At 41.1% G+C, this 24,553-nt stretch overlaps 1 protein-coding gene across 2 annotated transcripts in view; it reads right to left on the reverse strand.

Moving 5' to 3' along the window:
* vps13d (vacuolar protein sorting 13 homolog D) overlaps window positions 1–24,553 on the reverse strand; it is a 259,288-nt gene that overhangs the window by 131,941 nt on the left and 102,794 nt on the right. The window contains exons 32-38 of one of the 2 annotated variants that reach the window (XM_048615025.1): window positions 23,161–23,316; window positions 19,927–20,128; window positions 13,789–13,863; window positions 9,323–9,526; window positions 6,664–6,753; window positions 2,046–2,186; window positions 729–851 (exon numbers count right to left, since the gene is read on the reverse strand). In XM_048615025.1, the coding sequence (XP_048470982.1) occupies window positions 729–851; window positions 2,046–2,186; window positions 6,664–6,753; window positions 9,323–9,526; window positions 13,789–13,863; window positions 19,927–20,128; window positions 23,161–23,316 (991 nt within the window). Of the gene's footprint in view, window positions 1–728; window positions 852–2,045; window positions 2,187–6,663; window positions 6,754–9,259; window positions 9,527–13,788; window positions 13,864–19,926; window positions 20,129–23,160; window positions 23,317–24,553 lie in introns of both variants that reach the window. The other variant, XM_048615024.1, reaches the window with a different exon arrangement.

The following is a 24,553-nucleotide window of genomic DNA, read 5'->3' on the forward strand; positions in this document are numbered from 1 at the left end:
TATTTGATCACATTTTCTGTTATTAATATTTATATCAATATTTACATATGCTTCCATATTTTGCAGTGCATATTACTAACATATTTAAAGGTATTTAGAATTCTAAAAACATTGAAACATCGAAAAGAGGAATAGGCCATTCGACCCTTTATTCTGCACCTCCATTCAATATGGTCATTGTTGATCATCCAACTCAGAACTGTTCCCACTTTCTTTCCATTCCCTGTTATCCCTTTAGCCCTAAGAATAATATCTAACCTCCTCGAAAACATTCAATGTTTTGGTCTCAACTACTTTCTTTGGCAGAGCAATCCACAGGCCCACCATCCTTAGACCGTGATCCCAGTTCTGGACTCCCCAGTCATCTGAAACATCCTTCCTTCGGTTGTCCTGCCTTGTTTTATGATTCTGGTTATAATTCTTTAGATGGTCCTGGAATGATGACAGCACAAGTTGTAGACAGGGGTACACATGTTGGCTAATTCTCTGACCCATGCTTCCATCTTGCAAACTCTGCTCCATGATTTAGATCCTTATGACATTTTGCATTAAAATTCCCTAGCCTATAGGAGAATACAACACAGTCAAGACTACAGATCACACAAAGGTGGCCTTTCAGTCAATTTGGAGCAGACAACTTAGACAAGTTTGACAATTTCAGCTTTAATGGTTTTCTTTTTCAACAACTAACCATGGAATTAAACTTCCTATCCTCTGCATGTACTTACTCTGTCCGAGCATTAATGGATCGAGGTACATCCCTGTCCTCCACTGAAATGTTCTTGGACACTCTCTTTCTTCCTTCTTGCAGTAATCAGCAATCCAGGATGCTTTTGTCCTTTTATACTGCTCTGTAATACGACACACAGAAAAACAGTAACAAGGGAGGAAAGGGATTGAAATTTATACTCAGATTTAATTACATCATGATTTAATTACATCCTAACTTCTTTTATCGTATCCTATTTTTATGCTTTGTAAAATTAAACGCTACATATCAGAGGATGCAGATCTGACGTTCAATCTGTATCAAGTTAGTTTATTTCAACTGGGGTTCTCTCTTCCTAGTAGGGCCACAAGGAAGGTCGATTCAAGGAATGGAGCAAATAGCTTCCTCTAAGAACAGATAAATAGTTGCAAAGAAAAAATATAACATTATAGGTGCTGGAAACCTGATAAAGAAATAGAAAACGTTGGAAACAGCAAGTCAATTAACATCTGTAGAGAGACTTTTCATCAAAACTCCTTGTTCTCCAAGACACTTCCAAGTAAACAGAAAAACAGCAAGGGTACAAAATGCCACATGAACATAAGATAGTGATGTACAGAAACATATTTCACGTTATATGCACAAAAATACAAGCTACCACAGTGGCATGAACAGAAATCCGGACATTGCTACTTACACATCGTTAACAACTTCTTTGCCACTTCAGCTATTTTCTCTCAAAATTAGCTATATAATTTATCCCAAACTGAATACATTCTAACAATGTTGCCTGCTCTGTCTGACTGCTGAAACCCTCTGTCACTCCTTTTGCTCACTATTACATGGCATTGCTCATCTAAAGTCTTCTATTTTGTTTTCCCAAGATGCAAATACACTAGCGCACACGCTCTATTTCCACTGTGCCTTTGCTGTCATCAAAATAAAGCCAATTTACCATATTACATTGCCTACCAATGGCATTCATGGTGCTACCGTGCACCATAAATGTAGGGAACTCAATTTAACAAGCAATCTTCTATGTGCACACTCATCACCCACTTCAGTGTACCTGGTCAATTTATCTTATCCTTTTGGTATATCTTTATTTTATGTTGATATGGAGCAGAGATTCTTGCTCTGTTTTGGGTAGGCAGGAACAACAAACAAACTACTAAGTTACGGCTGAAAACATGTCTCCTGTTATTTTCAGCACTTACCAAGGACCGCATCCTGAAAAATATACATGATCCTTAAAATAAGACCAATAAATATGTGCAGCTTAATTAAATGCCTGCAGAAAGACCTTCCTAGCCCAGTATTGTCAGGAGTTCCATACCCATCAGGACAGATGTGATATTGATGTCAAGTCGTTGTTTTGCCTGCAGATCCAATTTAAGGCGTGGCGGATGTAGACGGCTGGCTGCCTGCTGCTGCCAGCTCAGGAAAGAAGTCCAAGGCTCGGCAAAAGGCTCCCAGCCTGGCAAGAGATAACATTGGAAAATGAGAAACCTATCTAAATTAGCAAAATATAGTTGTTTCACATACGCACCCTGACAAACACTTCGACAGTTGGTCTATTAGCTTTGATTCAGGTTAATAGCTTTGCAGAGTCCCACTTCTCCAATCATTCCAACTCATGTACCATGTTTGGGCTCCTGGATATTGTATAGAGGGAAGGGAGTCCATACACAGGGACAGGAAAACTAACAGGCATTAGTTTTGCCTCATTATGACATGGTTGTTGGGGCTAGAGAAATGTTTGCTGCATACAGACCCAAAAGAAAGATTTTCTCAAGCAAAATTTAGTTCACGAATTTTCACTTATGGCATACCTTTAATATCTGAAAGATGTCCCACATGTTTAACAACCAGATAATTACTGTGCAATCAGTACTGGTATGTAGTTAAACACAATTTTCAGTTCATGCCAAGTAAGGTGCTCAAAACAGCACTTGAAATTCAAACTCAGATCTCTGACTTGTGGCAACTTTGGTTCAGGGAGACTGGCCTCACTTGTCAATCAGGTTTGGTAGCCTATCTGTACAATTATACTGTGAGGCACTTCTTAGTACAGCATTGGTTAGACTCAAAAATGAGTGAGTGCCAAAATTTAAAAGGAACTTAAAATAAAGTAATAAACACTTCAGTTTTCAAAGTTAAAATTAAACTCTATCACTGCGCTTCACTGAATAGAGCACTTGTATGGTCTCCCCTCACCCCTTCACCACTCACTGTTCTCCTGAATGAATGAAGTGGGCAGAATTCCACTGATGTCAACAAAACTTCAGATGGCCACTTAAGCAGGCAATTTACATATGCGAATCTAGACAATGAGCACCTGCAGATTATTCAACTACAGCAAATTTAACTAAATCGCCTGCAACCGACTGCTAAATTTAACTAAATCGCCTGCAACCGACTGCTATATTTTTCATTCTGTGATTCAACTGGGAACCACCGGACTACCACTGAAATTGAAACATCCAAGTCAACGTTACTTTTGAAGTTTGCTAACTTGGCACAGAAAAGGAAGCGGGGACTTTAGTTTGGTCCCATCCGGAGAAAACAAGTTTAACTGCACACAATAGAAGGTTCCTGAGTCTTAGTTTGAGCAATTTGTACCTGAACTCTGCACCTAAATGCACCATGAAGGAGGGACGTTGCTATCCTGTAAAAACTTCTCAATAACATTAGCTGAGATTTAAATATAAATCTGTCAAAATAACCAATTGACACAAAAAAAAGGCATCAGGCAAACTCACTTTTACACAGCTCACCCTAAACACAAATTCTTCAAAATTAAAATTAAGTACAGATGAATTTCTACAGGAAACTGCATTTAAAACCTTTAGATTAAGATTAATGTTATGGCAATGCCTGCCTAAAATGTCCAGCACCATAGCAATATGGCCTGGAATAATACATTCTCAATACAGAAAACCCTTTCTCAAAAAAAATCAAGCAACACTACAACTCTGTTCTTTGTGCAGAGATTTGGCCACTACTGAAAGACCTTGTTGTCTGTGTATAGACATTAAGTCTTTGGTGTTAGAAAATCCTATCCAGCAGTCTGTTAGCTAATATGCTACGTCAGCCAGAAAATTAAAAGGACATGCACAAAACTTAGCGTGTCCTCTGTTCCAGGGTATTGTAATTTAAATGATTCCAATGAGCTCCTGAGTGGGTGGGTGGGTAGTGGTGTGGGGTGGGGAGGTGGGGCAGGCTGGTTGGGGGGATTGCATGGAGAGTGTGGAGATTGACATGAAACAAAGTAAAAGCTCCCACAAAGCTACAATGAGGTACAGTGCCTTACATTTCTCAAATTCCCAGGTTATGACATTTTCAAAACCTGATTGCAATTTTGCCTAGTTTAATATATTTCTGGCATTAGCCATGTGACTCTTCACAGTTCTATTCAATTAAAAAATAACATTTAACTAAATAGTCAATGCATATTTTGGTGACGCTATACTGAAAATGTCAAGGCAGCTGTTTATATTCCAGCATAATGCGGAAAGTTATACCCAGAGATGATGTACTGTGTACTGACAAAGCAAAAAAACTCAGTTTATTTTTGGCTAAGCAAGAGTTGTGTGGCATTTTTTGAAGGGATTTTTACTGTGAGGCCCAATGAGATTTCTTGCTGTATCTTACCAGGCTATTTCATTAACTACCTACCCTGCCCCTATGGTGCCCCTCATGTCCAATTCCTGCCCCACCTTACCAAATGCAGCTATCAGATCAATCTGCCATTCCTGGAATATCCAGGAGTTGACCAGCATTCCTTGCATCCATGCTATCAAGCACTGTCTGTCTGGAGAAGACCTGTATAGTTCCTGACATTTGCCAGGACTTCGGCAGACAAGAGGAAACTGGTGCTCCACTTTACCTCGGAGCGCTGCTGGATGGGATGGTACAAACTTGAGATGTCCTCTCCACACAGGACCAGCAGCTGGGGCCAGAACACTGGACCATGCCAGCCTGTTCTGGGGTTGTGACCTGGGTCAATGCAGTCTCAGATGTCTGAAGGGATAACGGAATGTCGGGAGAAGGTCAATGACTTTATCCACTCTACCAGCATAAGTGCCATCACTTTCTCTTTGATATCTGATAATCACTCTTCTTGTGCTACTGTACCCACCTCCCATTGAGATTCATGCTTTACTAGTCTCACTGTTGCCTACAACACGTTCCCTCACTCACTCTCACCCAACCAACCTCTACAGCACTAACCCTGCAATACCATCTACGTTGCCTACTCATTTGTGTGGAACACCTCCCACCTGCACCAAAACTAATATCCAATTTCATCTCCCTTAACACCTGCTTCTCACTCATTCCAGGAGGAAAACAGCTTGCAGTCGGGCAGAAAGAGTCAATTTGGCTTGTGGGCTATCCAACAGTTGGTTCCTCACCCTTATGTGGAGAGGATCCTGACTCTGACGGTCACAATTGGATGGCTGACTGTGTCCAAGCCCTCTGGATTGGTATCAGAGGTAGCCCTTGACTTGTTGGGCCCGGTTCCCGAGTGAAGGCTATCTCCCTCGCCTTGACTGAAGCCTGTTAAGAATCATGACAGAACTTCTGGATTTGTACCTGTGCTGAATTGCAAGACAAGACAGTAATATCAGCCTGGTGGTTCAGACTGAGGGGTCAAAGGTAAAGCAAAGCAAGGCAATGCATGGCAGGACTACCGGAACCATTCAGGTTGGCTCATAATGAGTGAGCACTATGACAGTGAGTGAAGAGCCCTGAGATGCAGCCTGGACCAGTTTATAAGCTGGGTGTATGTCCTGGAGTGCACTGTATCAATGCAGCAGCACTTCAAAGTTAGTTGCTGAAGCAGCCCCAGGTGTAGCACTGAAGTATAGAAGCATCCTACGAGTGGTGTTTTGCCAGAAGGGTCAGTGAGGCCGGTACATGTAGTATGCCAAATTCTGTGGACATAGGGTACATGTGGCCATGTCCGGCATGGAGCTCCTTTGGAGCAAGCAGCAAGTTGAAGTCACCAGGTAACAGCTCTGACTTCCATATCAAGATCTCTTAATGTCTAGCTTGTATGTTGCATTTGATATGATGGCAAGTTGAATATTAATATAGTAGGTTGGGTGGTTTTAGGGCATTTGACAAGCTATAATCCTTTTTAATTGGAAACTCACCACTGTCTAGCAAGAAACTCACGACGTCACTCGACTTCTTGCCTGATTCTGCAACAAATCTCACTATAGCCTACATCGCTCAGACCCCAAAAGGATTCCCCTCAGACAGATTATTGAATAGATAACTCTGGAAAGCAGCTGGTGAAAATTAAAACTAAATTTGCCAGAAATTCACAACTGATCAGTCAGCATTAGAAAGTGACAAGCCAACTGCTCCCTCATAGTTCCTGAGAAACAAAACATTTCCCAAAGGATTAACTTGGCTCAGATACCAACAGAAGTGCAAAGCACTTCCAGCATTTTGTGCTTTGCTTCAGATTTCCAGCATTTACTCTTATTCTGACATCACGTGTTAGGTTAAGCACAGGAGATGATGTGGCACTTACCTCCCACTTAAATTGTCAGTTTTTAGCCCCATCTAGTGGAAACTATAACTGTAGATTTCAAAGGTCTCCTGCATTGTCTTGCTAAACATGCGTTTTAACCGAGTGGATACATGGGCGTTACAGTGGAAAGGCTTTCCCTCATGGAACATTTATTCCATTGCAATGGAATTTGGGCATTTGCAGTGTCTAAAGTTCATTTATAAATGTCAGTCTGTTTCCCTTTGTAATTTATGAAAATGTAAACATTATATACACCATTAAAGGGAAGAAAAACAGGATTTAATTTGAATTTAAATCCTCTGAAAAATGCATGTTATAGAATGTATCCAGGACTAGATAGCTATGTGCACCTTAGGCACATAGCTATTTTCTCCTGTGCTTATGCCATCCCAAATATTCAGAATCTTACCTGACAGCTCACGGTTGTAGTACTCTCCAGTGAAGGTAAAATTGGCAGAGCCTTCTGGGCTTGCTCCAACTTTCTGCAGGAAGTAGAGTCCTAAAACACAGAAAGCCAATCACCAAACTAAATTCCCTTGAATGTAATAACATCCGAGCCACTGAGTAAAACTATGGCCAAGAACTCAAGACTTACTCTAGAATCTGTACTAAGCAAAGTTTTTAGTCTTGAAATCTGAACACTTTGCATCCTGAAATAACATTCATCCTTCAGAATAAACTCCTCCCTTCGGTAATTTCTAAATCATATTTCTGCTAACTGTGCTTTTGTGTACTGTAATAAAACTGTTGGAATGTTGGGTATATACAATTTAGCTAGAAGTCTGTAATTTACTTTGCTCTTTGTCTTTTTTATTCATTCATGAGGTGTCAGCATCGTTGTCAAAGCCTGTGAACAACTGCCCATGAGAAGGCAGTGATGGTTACCTTTTTGACATCCTGCACTCCATATTTTACTGGAACACCCATAATGCTGGTAGAGAGGGAGAGGCAGGATTCCAGCCCAGTGACAAAGATGTGTCAATATATTCCCAATTTAGATACTGTATGCCATGAAGAGGAAATTACAGCTTACAGGGTTCCCATGCATTCTGTCCTTGCTTTCCTAGGTGGTTGAGACCACAGCATTTGAAGGTACTTAAAGGATCCTTGGTGAGCATTTAGCAAATGGTGCACTCTGCTGTCATGGTGTTCCAGTGGCAGAGGAAAGGAATGATTAAGGTGTTCTGTCGGGGATCTGTCGAACAGGCTGTTTCATCTCGGATGTTATTGAGTTTCTGCAGTGTTTTTGGAGCTGCGGTCATTTAGGAAAGTAGAGAGTATTCTATCCCACACTGGACTCGCGTCTTGTAGAGATGTTGAAAAGGCATTGGGTAGTAAGGAGATGAATTATTTGTTACAGAATACCCAATATCTGACTTGGTCATGTAACCACAGTATTTATATGGTCCAGCTACATTGAAGGTTAACATTTACTGCTGTTGCTAGGGTATTTGGCGATGACAATGCCTGTCAAGGGAAGGAGATAGCTAGGCTCTCCTTTGTTGGAAATAGTCATTGCCTGGCATTTGCATAGGATGAATCTCACTTGCCAATCATCAGCACAAGCCTGAATACTGTCTAGATCTTGTTGGATGCTCCATTATCCAAGGAGTGGCAGTTGGAACTGAACACTGCAAGCATTAATGGTTATCCCCAATTCTGACCGGACAATGAAAAGAAGATCAATCATGAAGCCATTAAATATTTCCTGAAGAACTCCGACAACATGCTGGGGCTGACATGACTGGTTTCTAACAAGCACGACCATCTTCCTTTGTGCCAAGTAGTGAACAACTAGTGGGGAATTTTCCCTGATTGATAATGACTTGAAGCAGCACTTGGTCAAAATGCTGTCCTGATGAAAAAGGAAGTGATTCTCATCTCTGGAATTCAATTCCTTTATCGGTGTTTGGTACAAGGCTATAATAAGCTAAGCCTAAATTGTGCACTGGTGAGCTGGTTCTTGGTAAGAAAGTGGCAGTTGACGGTTCTGTGAATGACCTCTTGCATCACTTTGCAGATGATTGGAGGTAGACTAATGGGGATAATTTGCCAGATTGCATCTTGTGGACACTTCAGGGCAATTGTCCATTTTGTTGGAGAGATGTCAGAGCTTATTTGTCTTTTTGGACTTGCTTGGTTAGGGGCATGCTGGTTATGGACCACAAACTGTCACCTATGCAGCCAAGGCACCGCCCCTATATCCGGTCCACTCAGCTGGTTTTTGATGTCACGCTGAGCGTGTCAAATTGGTGAAAGGTGGCTTTTGCTGCATTCAGTGCATCTTGGAAGCAGTGACTGACATGGAAAATTACTGATGCTGTGAGGGTAGTAGAGCATGATCAGCAGGTGGTTTCCTTGCCCATGTTTGATTTGAGGTCACGCAACCTCATGGGATTGGGACCTGATGTTCAGGACTCGCAGGCCCACTTGTTTCAGATTTTATCGCCGCCACAAGTAGTTGCTTTGTTTTGTTCATGAGAAAGACACAGCCATGGACAGTGAGGAAAGAGTCTGAGTTCTGGCTGAAAGATAGCATTCTATGAGTGTGACTGCGTGAGGTCATTGCTGAATTAGTCAGTGAGACAGCCCTCCCAATTTCAGAGCAAGTCTCCAGGTGCTAATTAGGACGACTTTGTAGGGATCACAGCGTTAAATGCACCTTTGTATGTCTAGGTCAATACTGCATTGTCCATTTGGTTTTATTTTAATTATTGCTTCTCATAGTGGTTTAATAAAACTGAGTGACTTGTCAGGCCATCTGAAGCATTAACTAAGAGCCAATATCATATGGTTTGGCACATTATCTTCCATGAGGAACATGAGACTTCTTTAAAAAAAATTATGATACCACAGCAGTTTTGCAGTTACTTCAATTGATATTAGATTTTTAAAATTCCAAATATATTTAATTAACTGAATTTTAATTCCTCAGCTGCTGTTACCACATTACCAATCCAGTAACATCACTATGCTACTATTGCTAAACTGGTTTTTACATTTACCATATTGGTCATAATGGAGGAGTTGAAGCTGTTTATGAACAGAAGTTTGTGTAGGAAACCTACTCGAAAAGGTAAGTTCAGCAAGAGGTACATCACAATCCATACAGTCATCGATCAGACAGATACAGATGCTCTCAGCCTTCACTTCAATCCCGGAGACCAGTAATGCTGCACCTGTACCATGGCCATTGCTGCACAACGTGGTTCCATTTGCTGACACTGGATCAGCATTCTTAAACAACCAGGTAGCAGCCTGATTCAGTTGGCCTGCAAATTAGAAATAAAATAGAAATTTAAGTTAGTAGGTGTAAAAGACATTAACAGCTTTGTTACTGGAGAAATTATCCTTTTGCTCTAAACAAATTTTGCCAAAAATAATGTTTTAATTTAATTACCACAGGGAACACTGGAAAGTGACCAAGGACATAAACTAGCTGATTTGGCCCTACCGTCACTTTGATGGGGTCAGTACAGCACAATCTAGACTGGAATTGAACACAGAATCTCCTGGTCTATAATGCCAAATTCAGCCATTAGTACTTCCTTAAAGTGACAAAGTACATAATTTCTAACTATATCATTCATACCAATTTTCACCATTCCCAGCTGAATGGTCTAGAAGCAAAACGAATCCCATCACAAATACATACGTCAGGTGTCGAAGCTTTAGTCTGAATAGGAGTGTGTTAAAAACTAGACTTCAGCAATGAAGCAGCGGAGCTCGAACAGTTCATCCACTTTACCAACACCTTCCACCCCAACCTTAAGTTCACCTGGACCATCTCTGATACCTCCCTCTCCTTCCTGGACTTCTGTGTTTCCATCTCTGGCAACCACCTGGAAACCGATATCTATTTCAAGCCTACTGACTCCCACAGCTACCCAGACTACACCTCCTCTCACCCACCTTCCTGCAAGAATGCCATCCCCTATTCCCAATTCCTTCGCCTCCACCGCATCTGTTCCCAAGATGAGGCATTCCACTCTCGGACATCCCAGATGTTCTCGTTTTTCAAGGACCGCAATATCCCCCCAACAGTGGTCGAAAACACCCTGGACTGCATCTCTCATGTTTCCTGCAACTCATCCCTCACACCCCCTCCCCGCAATAACAAAGACAGAATCCCCCTCATCCTCACGTACCACCCCAGCAACCTCCGGATTCAACGCATCATCCTCTGCCATTTCCGCCACCTGCAATCTGACCCCAATACCAAGGACATTTTTCCCTCCTCACCCTTATCTGCCTTCCAGAGGGACCGCTCTCTCAGTGACTCCCTTGTCTGCTCCCTCCGTGACTCCCTCGTCCGCTCCACATTCCCCACTAGCCCCACCACCCCCGGTAATTTTCCCTGCAACCGCTGGAAGTGCTACACCTGCCCCTACACCTCGCCCCTCACCTCCATCCCAGGCCCCAAGAAAACCTTCCACATTAAACAGACGTTCACGTGCACATCTGCTAATGTGGTATGTTGTATCCGCTGTTCCCGATGTGGCCTCCTCTACATCGGGGAAATCAAGTGGAGGCTTAGAGACCGCTTTGTGGAACACCTACGCTCGGTTCATGACAAACGACTGGACCTCCCAGTCGCGAACAACTTCAACTCCCCCTTCCACTCCTTGGACGACATGTCCATCCTGGGCCTCTTCCAGTGCCACAATGATGCCACCCGAAGGCTGCAGGAACAGCACCTCATATTTCGCTTGGGAACCCTGCAGCCCAATGGTCTCAATGTGGACTTCACAAGCTTCAAAATCTCCCCACCCCCAACCTCATCCCAAAACCAGCCCAGCTCGTCCCTGCCTCCTTGACCTGTCCGTCTTTTCTCCCACCTATCCGCTCCTCCCACCTCACTGACCAACCCCTATCCCTACCTCCTACCTACCAGCCTCATCCCCGCCTCCTTGACCTGCCCGTCATCCCTCGACTGACCAACCCCCATCCCAACTCCCCACCTACACTCACCTTTACAGGCTCCATCCCCGCCTCCTTGACCTGTCCGTCTCCTCTCCACCTATCTGCTCCCTTATCCACCTTCCATCATCGTCTCCCCACCCTCTCTATTTATTTCAGAGTCCGCTTCCCTTCCCCCATTTCTGAAGAAGGGTCCAGACCCGAAATGTCAGCTTTCCTGATGCTGCCTGGCCTGCTGTGTTCATCCAGCTCTACACCTTGTAATCTCAGATTCTCCAGCATCAGCAGTTCCTACAATCTCCATAAGAAGGGGCAAACTTGCTACTTTTCCTCTTTGCATATGTCCCAACTACACACCATGAGGGCATGAGGAACAATTATAAGGCGATAAAACACAGGAGCAGAAGCAGTTCCTTTCAACCTGTTGACTTTGCTCCGTCATTCGATTAGGTCATGGCTAATCTGATAATCCCCAACTTTATTGCCTTTCCCCTAGAACCCTTGACTTCTGTATTAATTGGAAATCGGTTTGTCTCAGCTTTAAATATAATCACGGGCCCAGCTTCCACAACCCTCTGCAGTAAAGAATTCCACAGATTCACTTTACAAATTCAGAGAAAAAAATCCTCCCCATCTCTGTCTTAAATGGGTAATTCCTATTCTAAGAATATGCCGTTTGTCATAGACTGTCCCTTAAAGAATAACCACCTCTCTCCATCTACCCTGCTAAGCCCCTTAAGAATCTTGTATGTTTCAATAACGTCCTTCATTCTTCTAAATTCCAATGAGTACAAACCTAACCTACTCAAATTCTCATCATAAAATCAAACTAGTGAATCTTCTCTAGACTGTCTCCAATGCCAGTCCATCTTTCCTTACATATGGGTACCAAAACTATTCGCAGTATCCTAGGTGTGATCTAATTGGTGCCTTGTACAGTTTTAGCAAGACTTTTCTATTTTTATATTTCATTCGCATTAAAATAGAGGCCAACATTCCATTTGCCTTCCCTATTACCTGAACTTGTATTTTTTTTTTGATTCATATACAAGCCAGCCCAAATCCTCCTGCACTGCAGCTTTCTGCAGTCTTACTCCATTTAGTTCAGTTCCTCCATTCTTCCTGTCAAAATGCGTAACCTCACATTTTCCCACATTATATTCCAAGTGCCAAATTTTGCGACTTACTTAACGTATCTGTATTCCTCCGCAGGTTCCGAGTGTCATCCTCATTACTTGCCTTCCCACTTAATATTGTGTCATCTGCAAACCTGACTACACTGCATACACTTTCCTTGGCCAAGTCATTAATATATAATGTATATATAATTATGTAATTCACGTATATAATGTATATATATTAATATTGTAAGTAATTGTGACTTCAACACCGATCTCTGTGCCACTCCGCTAGTTACAACTTACTATCCTGAAATTGCTCCGCAATGCTAACTTTCCGCTTCTCTTAGTTAGTCAATCCTGTATCCATACTACTGCCAATACCATGGGCTCTTAGCTTATTAAGGAGCCTTACATGTGGTACCGTAACAAACTTCTGGATATATTAAATCTACTGGTTTCCCCTTTATCTATAATGTTTGTTACTACTTCAAAGAATTCTAATAAAGTGCTCAGGCATGATAGTCCCTTCATGAAGCCAGGCTGACTGTACTCATTTATATTATGTATTTCTAAATGCTCTATTACATATTTAATAATGGATTTTCACATTTTACCAATAACAGACATTAAGCTAACTGGTCTATAGTTACCTGTTTTTAGTCCTTTCCCTTTTTGAATAAGAGTGCAAACCCCAAACTTTGCCAAAGCTGCTTCAGGACAACAACCATACAGCCTCTCCAAGAAGGAAGGTGTTGACTTGGCACATTTTGTCTCTGAAACAGGTACTATGATCATTCATCCTTGAGCCGCAACTACCTGTTTACATAAATTGGGGAATGCTATAGAAGGAAATGCAGGGGTATTACAAACATGAGGAAAAATGAATATGTTGCTCAATTAATCTTTTGAAATGGGAGAGTACATTTATGTAACTTCCCTTCCAGGAATAAACAGGAGGAGGAAGATTCCATGACTATAGGTAGTAGATGGGCTATGAAAGCAATGGGTAGAACAGTACTTTTCAACTCTACATTCCATTTTTAATGTTTCAGCCCTTGGGCAGAGCTGTTCCTGATGCTCCAACATACTACGCAAACAGGCTAATCAATACAGGCTTTGTACTGGCCAAGCAAATCAGATGAGTGAGCTAAACAACATTTTCAGTTAGATTTTTCAGTGACTTGTTGACTCTTTGAAATGATTCAGAGAGACTGCAAAGTTGCCCGTCTTCAACTCACATTTCTGGAATTCTTAACCTGAAAGGCAGAAACCCCTGATAAATGTTGTTTAATAAACTATTCATTATCACAGACAGCAAAGAAAAAAAAAAATCAACAAGCTAGATTTTTATTTTCTGCCTCTGAACAAATTTCTTTTCAGAACCATTTTTCCTTCCAGTACTAGTAGTACAGACATGAATGGATGATTGCTGTTGAGAAACTAACTTAAATCCTACAAGGTGAAATATAAGATCTCCCCAGCGTATTCTCTACCTTTGCACAGCAGCAGTGCTCTGCGACAATCTTCCAGACTAAAACCAAGGTCCTGGAGTCGATCCAGCTGCAATTCTGCAAAAAAAGTAACAAAATTGATGTATAATTAGTCAACAATCCCTACATTCCACATTACAGTCAGAGACAATTTAAGCATTGTAATTAAACATCTATATAATTCAAAGACCACACAGAATCATCTCCAAAAAAGTTCCAATACTGCCTTCCTGTTAATGGAACTGTGTGTCAGGAATAAAATGCAATGCTGCTGGATTAGGTTATGTCTGTGTGTTCTCATTCAATTCTACTTATTGTTCATCCGTCCTGAGTTGATACATCTTAATCGGTTTTAGACAAAGATAAATGTATTAAAACAATTTTGAACCCCACATCAAAATTTTTGTCCGACTTTCAAATTTGACTGCTCATTTAACTAAATTTGTACATTACCAAGTGAACAAAACTAAATCCTCTTGATTTTCACTTATTCAAGTGCTGAGACACTCTGATATTCCCCACGTACAGGAGTTTATTTCAGTGATTTGTATTCGTAAAGTCATAAGATATTCATGAAATCTTATGAAGTAGAATGTGCTGGCTGACTTGCTCGCCGAGCTGGCTTGTTTTTGTTCAGATGTTTTGTCACCATGCTAGGTGACATCATCAGTGGAGCCTCCGATGAAGCGATGTTATTCTTCTCCGCTTGGAATTTCTACTGTCCGGTCCGTTATGGTGAGTAGTGTCATTTCCTGTTTTGCTCTGTATGGGTCTATATATGGGGTCCAATTCTATATGTTGGTTGATTGAAGTATGGGTGGAGAATCATGCCTCTAGGAATTCCCATGCGTGTCTATGTTTGGCTTGGGCTACTAAGACTACTTTGGCCACCAGTTTAACTGTAGCCCGAGCCAAACACAGACACGCACAGGAATTCCCAGAGGCACGGTTCTCCACCCATACTTCAATCAACCAACATATAGAATTGGACGCCAAATGTAGACCCATACAGATCAAAACTGGAAATGACAGCACTCACCACAACAGACCAGACAGTATAAATTCCAAGCGGAGTAGAATAACATCACTTTATCAGAGGCTCCACTGATGATGTCACCTAGCACGGTGAAGAAACGTCTGAACAAAAACAACCCAGCTCGGTGAGCAAGTCAACAACCTCATCTACAATCCAAACTACAGATCTTTGCCAAAATTTTGAAGTGGAATGTAATTATTTGGAGGGATGATTGAGCAATCTTTTCACTATGGGTTAGACCCATTGCAAAATGATACAATGAAAAATTAGCCCCGAATTAGTTGGCTATAGGCATCTTAAGTCCAGTTTCTAATGCAGTAAATTCACAATAAAAACAACCCATGTGACTCAGTATTAACTGGCAATTTCTTCAGAATGAATTTTAAAAATGCCTGATGTGGAAAATAGATGTATTCGTCAAGGAAATGTTCAACTGCACTGTTGAGAGATGTATCGGAAATTTTATGAAATACTTAATATGAATATTAAGAAAACTAGAACAAAAACATGTTATTTTCTCAGTATCAAAATTTTTATCAATATTTATTCATTGTTTAGGTCAAATTCAGCCATTACTTTAATGTCCATGAATTGGTATAGTTCTGTATTCTCTTCTGAATTTCCTATTGGAAGTATCAGAACTTGTCTTTTACTTATGGATTCCAGTTTTAGATCTACCCACAAGCAGAAACATTTTATCTGCATTAACACTGTCGAACATTTCATTATCTTAAAACATTTCAATTAGGTCATGCCTCAACCTCCCCTTCTTTCAAAGAGATAATTTCTCATCTATCCAACTGCAAGTAAATCTCTTTTCTGTGTTGCCCTTGTAAATCCCTTTGCTCTTCTCCAATGCTTCCACATTCCTTTAAAAAAGGAAAGCAACAACAGTGCACAGTACTTCACGTACAGTCTAAGGCTTGAAGAGGATGGTTTCTATGCTTTTCAATGTTTTCCCGATAGAAATAAAGCCCAGTGTTAACTTGTATCTTGCTTTTAGTGATATGTGCATCTTTTGCCCTAAAAACCTTTGCTCCACAATTCAATCAACACATTCAATATCCAAGTAGTATGTGGCCACTTAATCTATTCACTAAAATGTCCCACCTCAGTATTGGAACAGGAGAGATCTGTACCGTTGGGACAGTGTCCACTTGAACTGAACTGGGACCAATGTTCTAGCGAAAAGGGTAAATCGGCTGGTCAATAGGACTTTATACTAGAAAGTGGTGTTGTTGAGGTTGGGGGGGGTCGCGGGGGAGAGCTGGTGAGTGAAGGGTAAAACTTATCTCAGCAGGAAACAAAGCAGCAGGTTAACATCTGTAGGGCTGGATTCAAGTGTGAGGACAAATATGAAAGAAATGACAGGAAAGGACAACTCAAGAGAGGTTATTAAAGTCTCCAGCACAGACACAAATAGGACAATGTGTTTGGAAAGAGTTAGGAATTAAATTTCAAGCACACTGGACAAACAAAGGGCCATGAGAAGAGGGACGGTGAATACAGGACTGAAGGTGTTATATCTGAACGCACGCTGTATAAAGAGTAAGGTAAATGAGCTTGTGGCGCAGATCAAAATTGGCAGGTATGTTGTGGTGGGCATCACGGAGACGTGGCTGCAAGGGGATCAGGACTGGGAGCTGAATATCCAAGAATATACATTCTATTGAAAAGATAGGCAGGTGGGCAGAGGGGATGGAGTTGGCTTATCAGTAAGAAATGAAATTAAATCAATAGCAAGAAACAAAAGTAGGGTCAGATGGTGCAGAATCTGGGTGGGTAGAATTGAGGAGTCGCAAAGATAAAAAAACAAAACATAGTTGGAGTTATGTACAGGCCTGCAAACTGTAGTCAGGAGCTGGGGTGCAAGATACACCAGGAGATGGAAAAGGTGTGTAAGAGAGGCAAAGTTACAGTGATCATGGGGGATTTCAGTATGCAGGTGGACTGGGAAAATCCGGTTGGTAGTAGATTGCAAGAAAAAGAAATTTGTGGAAAGTCTATGAGATAGCTTTTTGGAGCAGCTTGTGGTGGAGCCCACTAGGGAACAGACAATACTGGATTTAGTGCTGTGCAATGAGGCAGACTTGATAAGTGAACTTAAGGTGAAGGAACCCTTCAGAGGCAGCGATCGTAATATGATTCAATTTACTCTGCAATTTGAGAGGGAGAAGATAGAATCAGAGGTAATGGTACTACAGCTGAATAAAGGCAACTACACAGGCATGAGGGAGGAGCTGGGCAGAATTGACTGGGAGAAGAGCCTAGCAGGAAAGACAGTGGAACAGCAATGGCAGCGGTTTCTGGGAGTAATTCAGGAGACACAGCAAAATTTATCCCTAGGAAAAAGATGCACACTAAAAGGGAGGATGAGACAACCATGGCCGACAAGGGAAGTCAGGAATAGCATAAAAGCAAAAGAGAAAGCATATGATGTGGCGAAGTGCAGTGGGAAGCCAGAGGATTGGGAAGCTTACAAAAACCAACAGAAGGCAACAAAAAAAGAAATAAGGAGGGAGAAGATTAAACAAGAAGGTAAACTAGCCAGTAATATAAAGGAAGACTGTAAGAGTTTCTTTAGGTATATAAAGGGCAAAAGAGAGGCAAAAGTGGACATTGGATCTGTGGAAGATGATGCTGGACAGATAGTAGTGGGGAACAAGGTAATGGTTGACAAACTGAATAATTACTTTGCGTCAGTCTTCACGGTGGAAGAACATAGAACAGTATAGCACAGTACAGGCCCTTTGGCTCACGATGTTGTGCCGACCTATTATCCTACTAAGATCAATCTACTCTGCACAGCCTACAGTTTACTATCTTTCATGTGCCTATCCAAGAGTCGCTTAAAAGTCTCTAAAGTATCTGACTCCACTACCACTGCCGGCAGCGCATTCCACACGCCCACCACTCTCTGTGTAAAGAACCTACCTCTGACATCTCCCCTATGCCTTCCTCCAATCACCTAAAAATTATGCCCCCTTGTAATAGTCATTTCTGCCCTGGGAAAAAGTCTCTGACTATCCACTCTATCTACGCCTCTCATCATCTTGTAAACCTCTATCAAGTCACTTCTCATCCTTCTTCACTCCAATGATAAAAGCCCCAACTCCCTCAACCTTTCCTCACAAGACCTGCCCTTCAGTCCAGGCAGCATCCTGGTAAATCTCCTCTGCACCCTCTCTAAAGCTTCCACATCTTTCCTATAATGAGGTGACCAGAACTGAACACAATATTCCAGTGTGGTCTAATCAGAATTTGATAGAGCTGCAGCATAACTTCATGGCTCTTAAACTCAATTCCCCTGTCAATGAAAGCCAACATACCATACACCTTCTTTACAACCCTCTCAACTTGGGTAGCAACTTTGAGGGATCGATGGGCGTGGACCCCAAGATCCCTCTGTTCCTCCACACTGCTGAGAATCCTGCCATTAACCCTGTATTCTGCATTCAAATTTGACCTTCCAAAGTGAATCACTTTACACTTTTCTCGGTTGAATTCTATCTGCCACTTCTTTGCCCAGCTCTGCATCCTGTCAATGTCCCGTTGCAACCTACAACAGCCCTCCACGCTGTCCACAACTCCACCAACCTTCGTGTCATTGGCAAACTTACTAACCCACCCTTCCACTTCCTCATCCAAGTCATTTATAAAGATCACAAAGAGCAGAGGTCCCAGACAGATCCCTGTGGAACACCAATGGTCACTGAGCTCCAGGCTGAATACTTTCCATTTACTACCACCCTCTGTCTTCTGTTGGGCAGCCAAGACATGAGTAATAGAACCAAAAATTTGAGAGAGTCAGGGAGCAGACCTGATTATGGTGGGCAATATCAAGGAGAAGGTGCTAGAAAAACTGAATGGCCTGAAGGTGGATAAATCACCAGGACCAGATGGACTACAACTGAGTTCTTAAGGAGATAGCTGAAGAGATAGTGGAGGCGTTAGTCAAGATCCTTCAGGAATTGCTAAAGTCAGGGTGGGTCCTAGAGGACAGGAAAATCACTAACATGACACCCTTGCTAATAAGGGATTAAGGCAAAAGATGGAAAGTTGTAGGCCGATTAGCCTAACCTCGGTCGTGGGTAAGATTTTACAGTCCATTGTGAAGGATCAGATTTCTGAATACTTGGAAGTGTATGGCAAAATAGGGCAAAGTCAGCACAGTTTCATCAAGGGGAGGTCATGCCTGACGAATCTGCTAGAATTCTTTGAGGAAGTAATGAGCAGGTTAGATGAAGGAGAGCTAATGGATGTTACCTACCCGGACTTCAAGAAGGCCTTTGACAAGATGACGCACAAGAGGCTACTGAGTAAGATAAGGGCCTATGGTGTTCCTCTAGGTGCTAGCATGGATAGAAGATTGGCTGTCTGGCAGAAGGCACAGAGTGAGGATAAAAGGGGTCTTTCTCAGGATGGCAGCCGGTGACAAGTGGTGTTCTGAGGAAGGGTCACTCGACCCGAAACGTTAACTCTGATTTCTCTCCACAGATGCTGCCAGACCTGCTGAGCTTTTCTGGAGCAATTTCTGATTTTGATTCTGACTTCCAGCATCCGCAGTTCTTCTGGTTTTTGTACTGTTACTTGAACCCCCTTCTTCCTCCCTATCTTTTCTTTAATCATTAACTATACCACTTCTGTACATTAGGTAGCTTTAATGGCTAGTGAATTTCTCTTGGACCAATATCACTGTTAACAAACACTGGGGATAAACAGCGTAGTTAATTTGCATACAGCAGCATCTCATAAGCAGCAGTGAGGTTAGTAAATTGTTACTTTATTTTTGGTGAAATGAGACAAGAGGTCTATGACAACCAGGACAGCAAAACATCTTCTGCACCCACTTGAGGCGGCAGCAAGTACCTTCTTTTAACGTATTAGCTGAAAGAAGATAAAGCGTTATAGAGATGTACATCTTTCACAATAGCGCAATTTAATAAAATTCCAGTCTGGATTATGTGCTCAAATCCTGTTTTGATCAGTAGTCACACATTTTTTTTTAAAAACAGTGATAGCCTAATGTGTAGAACCAGCATATTTCAGCAGGTGCCCTCAGGTTAGTTTATGAATGTCATTTTGATCTTTTGTTAATTACTTACCAAGTACAGGATCCATCCGGTATTTGCTTGTCTCTTTTTTCCCAGATCCTGCCAAAGGAACCGCGCTGTTGCTTGCATTCACAGAATCAGGATCGGACACAGTAGATAATGCTGTGGTTTGCTTAGGGAAAGACTTCACTATTGCCAGGAACAGCTGGACATCATTGTATGACAGCCTGATATCAAGCGTTGAGAACTGAATCTACAGCACAAAAAGAAATGAAATCATTTTTAAGATTAGAACAGAGGTGAGTAAGTCCCCTATGTTGTATTATTCAATGATTTCATTCTGTTTGGAAACAGACTTCTCTCCACTTATACCAACGAAGACAACAGTCCTGGAACTACCTGGTTTACCTCTCCTTTATTGTGCTGTTTACAGAAATTAGAGCAGAGAGAGAGACCAATTGGCCTATCATATCTGTGCTCTTCAAAAAGTAGCCGTCTATTGATTAAATTTCCTTGCTCTTTTCTCATTTTCTTTTAAATTATTATTTCTAACATCCCTTTTCAATGTTATTGATGTTTAATGACATTCAGATAAAAGTGTTACTTTCCCTCATCTACACTGACTTTGCATCCCCCCCATCCCCGCCATCCCCATCTGCTATTTTAATAACAAACCTAAATTTATGTCTCACATGCACTGATTTTCCAATGAAATGAATGAGTTCTTTATTTTAGGTGGGATATGGACAGCTGTGGTAGGGTCAGCATTTGTTGCTCAACAGTAGCTGTCCTCAAAAAGGTGGAAGATTTGCTAACAATGTCCACTTGGACTTGGCAAGCTTTGAAATATTGTCAGGGCTAGACTTCATTGCCTTTCACTCTCCTTTCCTTGCTGTCCAGCAAAGTGAGAGAAATAGTATTAGCATGCAGCCTTATATCAGCTTCGTAATTGCAAGGGAAAAAGACTCACTTTACAAGGGAACTATTCAACAGAAAATTTCCTCCCCTTCAATTTTTGTTCAAAAATCTGCCATCCATTTAGTAAATGACCAGTGGCATTAACTCAGCTTCCAAGATTTTGTGGTTAAATGGCAAGACAGGTTGCAGCTGCCCTTCTCCAAGTTTGCTGGGTAAGTCCTTAGTGGGTACTGACTGTTCCTCTGCTTCCTCAGCTTAATAACAATGTTGATATGCAGATGGATATTTCATGACTATTGACACAATAAAGAAGAGTTATCAGAACCTAAAAGACTGAAATAGTTGTAAAAGCTAGAAAAAGAACACTCTGCCTTTCAAGGCTAATTAGAAAAGTGATGGTACCTGTTTTGCTATGAAGGTCGATATTAAATAAATCTATTAGCTCCATTCAATGTCTATTAGTACTTCATTCAGGTAAACAAATACGTAAGGTAGTTCAACAAAAAAAAATTAAAAGCCTAATGTGTATTTCACACGAATCATGCAGATTTTGAAAAAACTAGGCTTCACATCTCTTTTTCCTCTCTTCCCCATACTGGAGACCTTTGGCTTTAGTTGCATGAACTTTGGCTGCCTTCCAGTACCTCACACTCAAGTGGCCATTCTTCGTGTGTGAGCTTAAGCAGTGCACAGAGCTGCACAAAACATTACCTCACTGTGGTAAAACCATTGAGAACAATCCAATCTTGTCCTAATCTTTAAAAGCTGAATAAGCCTGCAACTAATTATACTGGGTGATATAAACAAAAAGCAATACATTAAAAAAAACAAGCAGCATAAATAGAAACTCAGCTCCTCCCAACCCAAGTTGAAAGAATTAGCCCATGCTTGCTTTGTTTTTACAGAGGGACAGTGTTTATATCCTGAGTTTCAATTTATGATGTTTATAACTTCACCTCTTGTGCTGCAATCAGGAAAAAGAACTGTAAAATGTCATTTCAATAATGAGAATTGGATCATTGACAAATTTTCCTATTATTGTAGGTATCCTATAAATAAACATTGCACACAAGGGCAGAACTGGTATAACAACTCATTCCTGTCATATGGCTCAAGATATTTTAATTTGAAACTCTTGATGTAGAACTTCATGTGAGAGTAAAACATTTTACAAATTCAGGCATGGAAGGCATTATGATGCCCAAAAGATTACTGACAAAAAAATCATGAGAGGCATGTTGATTTTCATACAAAATTTCTTAACTTTTTTACAAAACTCTGCAGAAGAATGTTAAATTTATGATATCTGCATATGTTCCGTCCATTCATGTTGGCCTGTTATTTTGGGTATTGCTTAAAATGTTAAATTACAGAGGTTAAAGATATTGAGTCCCCGGATGGTCGTAAAACCCCTCTTTTAAAAGCCTAAAGCACGGTTTTCCTCCCTAGTGATTTATGTCTCTTATATAAATAACTTATAGCTGGGAATATTTCATGGTTTTAGTTTGACCTCCTTTGCTTTCCTGTTCTACAATCCATAAACATTAATTTGAATCCTGGGCTGAATGCATCAAGGTGATTTGCAAACTATGACCTGTACTGAAAAGTAATGGGCCAAATAGTCTGAATAGGGAAAAAGAAAGCATTGTCTCCTTGGATTCATGTATGCTGCACCCTGTGTAACTCTGGTTTGAAGCTCCTACTGTTCACTTCATAGGTTAATGAAGATCCTGAAATAAAAAAGTTCATTCTAATTGTCATTGGTGGTTTGACTTATGTCCATTATAAACAGATGTAATCAATACTTCAATCTCATTTGTATTGTTTATCTCTGGTCATCTTATGAAAATATCTTTACCATAACCAAGACATATTTACTTGAATGTGAAATAGAGTATTAATTTACAAACGGAATCATAACCAACCTCAGAGATTTTATCTTTAAGGAGGGATCTTTTCAAATAAGGCAGTAAAAACCTGCAGTTACTCTTCCAAACAAACATCTTCCCTTAATTTTCTCCTATTTTTCAAAAAAAAAAACTCTCACTGACATTCAACTATACAAGCAGCAATGGCTTTCAGATAGTACGAGTGAAAGTGACCATTGCTCTTGTGCAAGTCTAAAATTTGATTATTATTTAAAATGAAGGACATCAAAGCAGAGTCTAATCCAGACCAGAACCCTAACCAGTTAGCTACATATGCACAGACCTCTAGATATTAAACAGGAATGGGAAACATTGAGTTTTGCCCTTCTTAATCAGGAATATCAATCCAACTGTAACACTCAAAACTGCTGTTTCGCTGAGAACAGCTAACACTACAGATTACCGGTCAGATCACTCAGAATATCTGGTAAATTGATACCTCAAGAACTGGTGGGAAATCCTCACTACCAAAAGCATCCAGCAACCCTGAGCTTTTCTGATAAATGGGGTTTCCAATCAATTCCATCTGAACGTTTACAGGATCGATGATAGACAGAGCAGTCTCTTGTTCACTGCCAAGTCGGCATGAAAATACCTGTAAATAGGGTAGAATGGCATTTAGATCCATACAATATATATAGCAGAAATGAGAAATTAAACCTACCAAGTGCTACCTTCAGTTTTTGAAACTGAAAATTAAATACATAAAATTTATATTAAGCATAATGAAACTGCACACTGTAAGAGGATAGGTTTGTGCTAATGAGTTAGGATTCTACTAGGGTCTGACATCAGTTGTCCCATTGAAAATGCAGCAATCAGTTCCAAAGGATCATTCTATGACTGTGTGAAAAAGCAATTCAAACCTGGAGTAATCTTGCTACCAACGTTGAACTGAAGCTGATGGACCTTTATGTTTGATCTTTATTGGTTTCCAAGTGGCTGGCACTTCAGGATTGTTATCCAGGGGAAAAAAAAGGAACCCATCACCTTCAGCTGACTGACAGTTTTCCAGGTTTTGGACTAACATGTCAGTTCTGCAAACTAGCTGATGGAATGAATTCACATGTTAAGTTTATTCTTGTTTCTCTTTTACTCACTCAGTGGATACTAGCTTTGTTCAGTGGACCAGGATTTACTACCCATCCCTAATTGCCCAAGAGAAGGTGGTGGCAAGTTGACTTCTTGAACTGCTGCAGCCCGTTTGGCGTAGGTAGACCTACAATACTGTTAAAATGTATTTCCAGGACTTTTTTACCCAGAGACAACGAAGGAATGGCAATGTATTTCCAAGTCAGGATGGTGAGTGGCTTAGAGGTGAACTTGCAGGTGATGGTGTTTCCATGTATCTGCTGCCTTTGACATTCTAGATGGCAACAGTTGTGGGTTTAGAAGGTGCTGTCATACGAGTCTTGGTGAGTTGCTGCAGTGCATCTTGAAGTTGTACACACTGCTGCTACTGTGCATTTTTGGTGCAGTGAATGAATGTTTGCGGACGGTGATGTTAATGTAGTGGGATGTTTTGCCTTCTTTGATGTGAAACTTCTTGCGCATAGTTGGATCTGCACTTATCTAGGCAAATGGGGAGTATACCATCCCACTCCTGACTTGTGCATTGTAGATTGTGGACAGAATTTGGGAGTAAGGTGGTGGTTAATTGCTGCAGGAATCCCAATCTTTGACCTGCTCATGTAACCACAGTTTCTATATGGCTAGTCCAGTACATTTTCTGGTCAATTCTAACCCAGTATGTTGATAGTAAGGGATTCAGAAATGGTAATGCCGTGAATGTCAATGGATGTCAAAAGATTCTCTCTTGCTGCAAATGCTCA

Source organism: Rhincodon typus, chromosome 31 (genome assembly GCF_021869965.1).
Source record: "Rhincodon typus isolate 14 chromosome 31, sRhiTyp1.1, whole genome shotgun sequence".
In the NCBI taxonomy this organism is placed as follows: domain Eukaryota; kingdom Metazoa; phylum Chordata; class Chondrichthyes; order Orectolobiformes; family Rhincodontidae; genus Rhincodon; species Rhincodon typus.